Here is a 6,988-nt window from a genome sequence, read left to right as displayed (position 1 = left end):
AGATCTAGAGCTGAGGAACCAGAGACTGGAGCTGGAGAACCGAGCGGCCCAGGTCAAGATCCAGGGGTGAGGCTTCACACACCACTCTAAATCAGGGTAAAATGCTTTAAAGAGGAGGTATAATGCCCTTTTCACAAGATGTAAAATAAGTCTCTGATGTCCCCAGAGTGTGTGTGTGAAGTTTTACCTCAAAAGATTTTTTTTTATAGCATGTTAAAATCGTCACCTTTTGAAGGTGAGCAAAAAAACGCAGTTTTGTGTCTGTCCCTTTAAATGCAAATGAGCTGCTCTGAGGGCGGAGCTTTAAGAGCGCGTGTTTGCAGCTCCGATTACCTCACACACACACACACACACACACACTGAACATTTAAAAAAAAACTTTTAGCTTTTTATGTTCAAACCGGAGTCAGAAATATGAAGAGACTCAAGAAGAAGTAACATGTAGAAGCAACAGGACATTTCTGAATGGTTAGTTGATGAATTTATGTGTAGTTATCTTCTAGTCATCGATTAGCATATTCTGTCATGACGAGTAAGCAATAAGGTACCGTACTTGTAATAAGGTTAAAGGGTTAGTTCACCCAAAAATGAAAATAATGTCATTAATGACTCACCCTCATGTCGTTCTAAGCCCGTAAGACCTCCGTTCATCTTCGGAACACAGTTTAAGATATTTTAGATTTAGTCCGAGAGATTTCTGTCCGTCCATTGAAGCTGTATATACAGTATACTGTCCATGTCCATAAAGGTAATATAAACATCATCACAGTAGTCCATGTGACATCAGTGGGTTAGTTAGAAGTTTTTGATGCATCGAAAATACTGTTTGGTCCAAAAATAACACAAAATAAGACTTTATTCAGCATTGTATTCTCTCCCGGGTCTGTTGTGAATCTGCGTTCAGGACTCCGCAGTGACGCTGCTGACGTAAGACGCTGATGACGTGTTATCTGGTGCGCCCGAGCTTCGTTTACAGTCTGAGGGAGACGCACGCTATATTCAAGCTATTCTACATTGTTTGCGTGGATATCATTTTTTTAATGGTGCGTAAATGTGCATGTCGCGGATGAGACACTTTTACAGCGTGCGTCTCCCTCAGTCTATAAATGAAGCTCGGGCGCACCAGATAACACGTCATCAGCGTCTTACGCCAGCAGCGTCATCTGCTCATCTGCACGATCAAACATGTGTTTAAGTTGCTAAGAGTGGTTGCTAGGGGTGTTGTGTAGTGATACATAGAACCGTTGGGTGAAGCGGTCATGTTTTATCGCGAATAAACAGCTATTGACCAATCAGAATCAAGGATTGGAACTAACCGTTTTATAGTATAAATCACTTTTATATTTAATTTTATAGTAATCTATAAATCACGTTCCCGGGGGCGGGGTTTATGTAAATTTTAGGCCTAGTGATGTCACTAACCCATGAATTTGTTGTAGTCCTTAAAAGGCGATTTCTGTAAAAGCAAATATCTCCCTTTGCTTTGAACTTTGAGCGTTGTAACTTTGCAGATGTTGTTTATGATCAAACAGCAACATTACACACTAACTACAGTTAGAAAAGTCAAATCATAATCAACCACCGCTTTAAGTGACGCGTCTCCTCAGGCTCACAGAGACGGTGGACGGGCTGCAGACGCAGATAGACGAGCTCCATAGAGACATGAAGAGGATCAAACTGGTTTCTGCAGAACAGACCCGGTCCAATGCACATCTGGATTCACCACTGCACGGTCATGCACATCTGGATTCAGCACTGCACGCTCATGCACATCTGGATTCAGCACTGCACGCTCATGCACATCTGGATTCAGCACTGCACGCTCATGCACATCTGGATTCAGCACTGCACGCTCATGCACATCTGGATTCACCACTGCACGGTCATGCACATCTGGATTCAGCACTGCACGGTCATGCACATCTGGATTCACCACTGCACGGTCATGCACATCTGGATTCACCACTGCACGGTCATGCACATCTGGATTCACCACTGCACGGTCATGCACATCTGGATTCACCACTGCACGATCATGTTCAGGGAGTCACATGCTGCAAGTGTCGATCACACAAGTATGTCTTTGCACGTTTTAAAACCACACTGTTTTTAGGTCAGTTAAACCTGTAGTTATAATAGTGGCCTTTCAGTCATATAGTGCATTAGTAAGTTTATTTATATTGCACATTTCATACACAATGGTAATAATACAAAGTGTTTTGCATAGAAAAGGAGTCATAAAATAATCACAACAGATGCATAAGTAAAAATATCATACATAAGAAAATTAAATATCATGCATAAAAAATAAAGAAAATAGTAAAGGAAAAGAACTGGCCTGTGCTTACTAGGTTTCAGACCCAAACATTATAAATCTCTTAATCTGCTGGAGTTAACACAGGGTTGTATGATGCAAGAAAAGGGAAAATATGATTTATATATTTAAAATCCCACTGAAGTGACTTGGAACGCAACAGAATTTTGCTTATTCATAACCTTAAGACATATTCATACTAAAAGCTAAAAAAAATAATTTTGATTTTCCTCCATGCACTTTACTCCAAAAAATTATTCTGGTTTCATAATTGAATCAATATTTTTTACAATTCCAATTCCTGCACTATTTCTTGCAATTGTGACTTCATATGTAATAATTTCCCTCTTTTGTGCACATATATAAAAATGTGACCTTATATTTTGCCGTGACAAAAACATTGTTTGTTCGATGAGTTTAGGTATTTTCTATAACGTGTAGGTTGAACGTTCGTTTAACATTTTTTAAATGTTACTTGTTTCGGAATGTTCAGAGAACATTTAAAAGTAACGTTCAAAATGTTCAAAAGTTATAAAATGGAATGTTCCCTAAACACTCGTATAACCAAGATTTTTCGGTAACACTTTACAATAAGGTTCATTAACATTAATTAATGTATGAACTAACATGAACTAACCATGAGCAATACATGTGTTACAGTATTTATTAATCTTTGTTAATGTTAGTTAATAAAAATCCAGCTGTTCATTGATTATTCATGTTAGTTCACAGTGCATTAACTAATGATAACTAATACAACCTTTGATTTTAATAATGTATTAGTAAATGTTGAAATTAATATGAACTAAGATTAATAAATACTGTAGAAGTATTGTTCATTCTTAGTTCATATTAACTAATGACCCTTATTGTAAAGTGTTATCGAAAAAAATTTTTTATGGATGTTTGAATGTTTTCACGGGCCACGACCATGATTATGCAGAACTTTAAGGCTTAATATAATTTAAACAGATGAGTTATAAAATAATTCACCCCCCTCACAGTCGTCATGAAGGGCAACATTAGCTATATAGACCAAAACCACTTTTTGCACCAGACTGTAAACATGTTTTATTCTGCTGTAAAGTTGGGCATTTTAACATGCGGGTCTATGGGATTGACTCTCTGCTGCCACCGGACTCTAGTGGCCAGTGGAGGAACTGCAGTTTAACTCACTCACTGTTGATTCAAGAGAGAAGATTGCCGCTTGAACGTTTTCACAACTTAATGGGAACATTAGCAAAACGTTCTTAGAACATATGTTTGTTAGCTTTGCGGTTACCTGACTAATGGCTCTGCTATATTTATTTCAGGCGCTTTTCCCATGAGCTCTCCTCTTCCAGCAGCATCTGTTCCCTGAACCGGGAGGAACAGGAGGAGTTCTGGGAGCTCTTGCGCTCGTCCCGGTCCCTGCAGGCCCAGTTGCACACGGAGCGCGCTCAGAGAGAGTCGGCCGAGCGAGAAGCCCGCGTTCTGGCCCACGAGCTCAGCGATCTGGAGCCCAAAGCGGCGCTGATGGGAGTCTACGAGCGCCGGCTCACCGAGACCCAAGCTGAAGTCCAGGAGCTACGCCTTCTGCTGAGCTCCAGCAAACAGAGACACAACGAGTCCCTCGCATCGGATGACGAAGTGGGCGTGGCTGATCACGGGGGGCGGAGCCTGCAGTGGCTCGGTGACGAGCATCATGGGATATCTCTGCTGAGCGAGATGGATGCGCAGTACGTCGCCCTGAAGGAGAAATACGACACGCTTCTGATGTTCACGCAGAGACACACAGCTCAAACACACACACACACTTCACACCAGCCCGCATACAAAGCCCAGTTCACTGAGATCTTCACCTTCATTCAAAAGAGCAAAGAGGACCTGAAGGAAAACAGGACCAAGCCCAAATGAGGCACTGATGTTTTAGAGATTTGAGATTGTTTATTTTATTTAACTATATAATGGCACGTAAAAAACATGACATTTTGTGGGGTTTTCTTGTAAAACAAAAAAAAAAAAAAATTACAGTGTACTTGAACATGGTTTATTCCGACAGAACCAGTACGTTTTAATGAAATGTACAGAAATATATATGATGACTGAATATAAAGCACTCCTAAATGTTACTGTAAACACTTCTGTAAACTGACTTCTGAAGCTAATATTAAATCTTCTGTGTTTTATAGTGGAGTGAATCTTCAGATTATATATTACCCCAGAATGATGGGATGTTCACGCAGAGACACAAAGCTCAAACACACACACTCAGGGTGTGAACACACACACCACGGGCAGCCCGCATACAAAGCCCAGAACATTAGCTAAACGTCCTTAGAACATGTGTTTGTTAGCTTTGCGGTTAATGAAATTTGAAGCCCTTGTTTACTGAGATTTTCACCTTCATTCAAAAGAGCAAAGAGGACCTGAAGGAAAACAGGACCAAGCCCGAATGATGAGGCGCTGCTTTGAGTCTTTAGAGATTTGTGCTTTGCACTGGGAAAAAACAATTTTCACTCAGAAATGTAATTTCACAAACAAAATAATGGCATAAAAACATGAAATTTTTAAGTGTTTTCTTGTAAAACTTATTTTTTTTACAAAAAATATTTTTTTAGTGTAGTTGAACGTGGCTTATTATACTATATACTATATTACTATATTATACTATATTACTATATTACCCCAGAATCAAGAGACTAAAAAATAAGAACTGATATTAGCGTAAAGTCATTAAAGCATATCTTTAGATTTTAAATTTTACAATATTATCAACTATTTAAATGAACATTTACAAATGATCTAAGAATAATATAATAAATAATATTGTAAATGTAATGTGTCCTTTAAAAAAATAATCACCTTATCCAGAAACAATTACTATTTATTAAAAATCATTGAAAATTAAAGGCAGAACAGATGCAAACATTATTAGATCGACACAAATATTCATAAATATTTATACTATTTAAATATAGAATTGGTCTGCAATATGGTAATGTGAAAATTATGTAATGCAAAAATAATTTGTAATGCAAAACTATTTATTTTGAATATATGGAAAACAAAGCTTTGTGGAATTAAGTCCAGTGCTTTTTTTAGTCATAACTGATCAGTGCATGTGTTGCATCATCTTTTAAAGGAAATCCATTATCTTGCAGATATCAGTTATTAGCAAACTCTTTTTTTTATTATTGGCATGTGAACTTTGTGATTAGTTGTTCATGTGTTTCAATCTCAAGTTCTCAACCTTGATAATGTTGTTGGTCATCATTCGTCTTGAACTGTGTGTTAGCATCACTGCATGTGACCTTTGACCCGTGTCAGCAGTGCAAACGAGGCCAGTACTCCTCACAAACTCTATTCCACATAGAAATGGACTTGAACCCCGGAGGGAGACTGTCACGTTGGACGCTGGACATCAGAAATGCTGCGTCGTCTAATCAAAGCTTCGATAAGATTTGAGTGACATCAGGCTTTATCAGACACACTGAGAGAGAACAGATCAGATGCTTCGTCTATTATCTTCAACACACCCGACTAGATTATAACTGGAGTTTGCACTTTGTTCATATTGTCATTTCCGTGTTTTCACTGTTATACGGCAGGGGGCGCTATTACGCACATTCTGAAAAAGTAATGATTCTCAAATCTCAGTACATCCGATGCAGGTTGGGTTTAAAAATGTATTATTTTTCACACAAAAAAGAAAGAAAAAAAATATTTTATTTTATGCAAATGAGAAAATATAAATTCTAAATTGGACAAAGGAGGTGTGATACAGTAAATCATAAGATTTTAATTAAACTCCCCCAGCTTTTAATGTAGTTTATGTGTGTATGTGGTGTTATTAATCTGCTTTAACACACACCATGTGTAAGTTCATAAGTCGACAGCATTGCTGAGTATTTTCTGCTTAAAACTGCAGTGAACCAAAGACAGTCTCAAAAACACGGTTTGAAATCGCTGGTGTTTCTGACGTCACACACTACCTTGTAACCAATCAGATCAACGTGTGATCGTCAACCAGTGGATCTCTGAGTGCGTGAGTGAGTGGAGGCGGGGCTCATTTGCATTTTCATAGAACCGAGCATACTAAATGAGGCAAGGGTGTCGAGTTACATTCAAGATATTTTTAGGCGTGACGAAAAAATAATAAAAAAACTTTTAAATATAATGTTGGTGATCAGAGATGAGTTTTAAGGGATACAATTATTGACTACTGGGGGATTTTTCACAAGTTGTCAAATTATAATTTCTTACCAGAGGTAATTAAATAAATCAAGATCATGCCTAGCTGATAAAAAAACAGGTTTAGGTAGGCCATAAGACTTAAAATACAGCACTAATTCTGTTGGCGTACCTCAAGGTTCAATATTGGGACCTTTATTATTCCGTTTCTATATTAATGACCTACCTGATGTTTGTGCATCTACTGTTCATTTCCAGATGTGATACAGTTATATTATATATATGCAAAGCAAACTGCAGAAGAATTATCAGCTGCAATGCTCAATATCTCTAATTGGTTAATAAAGTTTATATCTTAATGTTGGTAAAACTGTATGTATTAGTTATCAAAGTCTGCAAATAGAGATCCAGATGTTAGACAATGACCATCAGTCCAGGAGTAGAAACATTTATGCATTCACAACTTAGTAAACAAGTTAAAAACTTTATTTTAAGGTGTCA

The 6,988-nt window shown here is 37.8% G+C and overlaps 1 protein-coding gene across 4 annotated transcripts in view; it reads left to right on the top strand.

The window, feature by feature from the left end:
* Window positions 1-4,488, top strand: part of cdr2b (cerebellar degeneration-related protein 2b) — an 8,619-nt gene extending 4,131 nt beyond the window's left edge. For 2 of the 4 annotated variants that reach the window (XM_079595595.1, XM_079595597.1), the window contains exons 3-5: window positions 1-66; window positions 1,608-2,075; window positions 3,628-4,301. The exon at window positions 1-66 is cut by the window's left edge and continues 83 nt beyond it. In XM_079595595.1, coding sequence (XP_079451721.1) covers window positions 1-66; window positions 1,608-2,075; window positions 3,628-4,210 — 1,117 coding nt within the window. In that variant the 3' untranslated portion in view covers window positions 4,211-4,301. Of the gene's footprint in view, window positions 67-1,607; window positions 2,076-3,627 lie in introns of all 4 variants that reach the window. The other 2 variants (XM_079595598.1, XM_079595596.1) reach the window with 2 other exon arrangements.
* Window positions 4,489-6,988: the final 2,500 nt, after the last annotated feature.

The sequence above is a fragment of the Phoxinus phoxinus genome (genome assembly GCF_949152265.1).
Source record: "Phoxinus phoxinus genome assembly, chromosome: 21".
Lineage (NCBI taxonomy): Eukaryota > Metazoa > Chordata > Actinopteri > Cypriniformes > Leuciscidae > Phoxinus > Phoxinus phoxinus.
The sequence above is the reverse complement of the archived record's forward strand: the minus strand, read 5'-3'. Positions and strand labels throughout refer to the sequence as shown.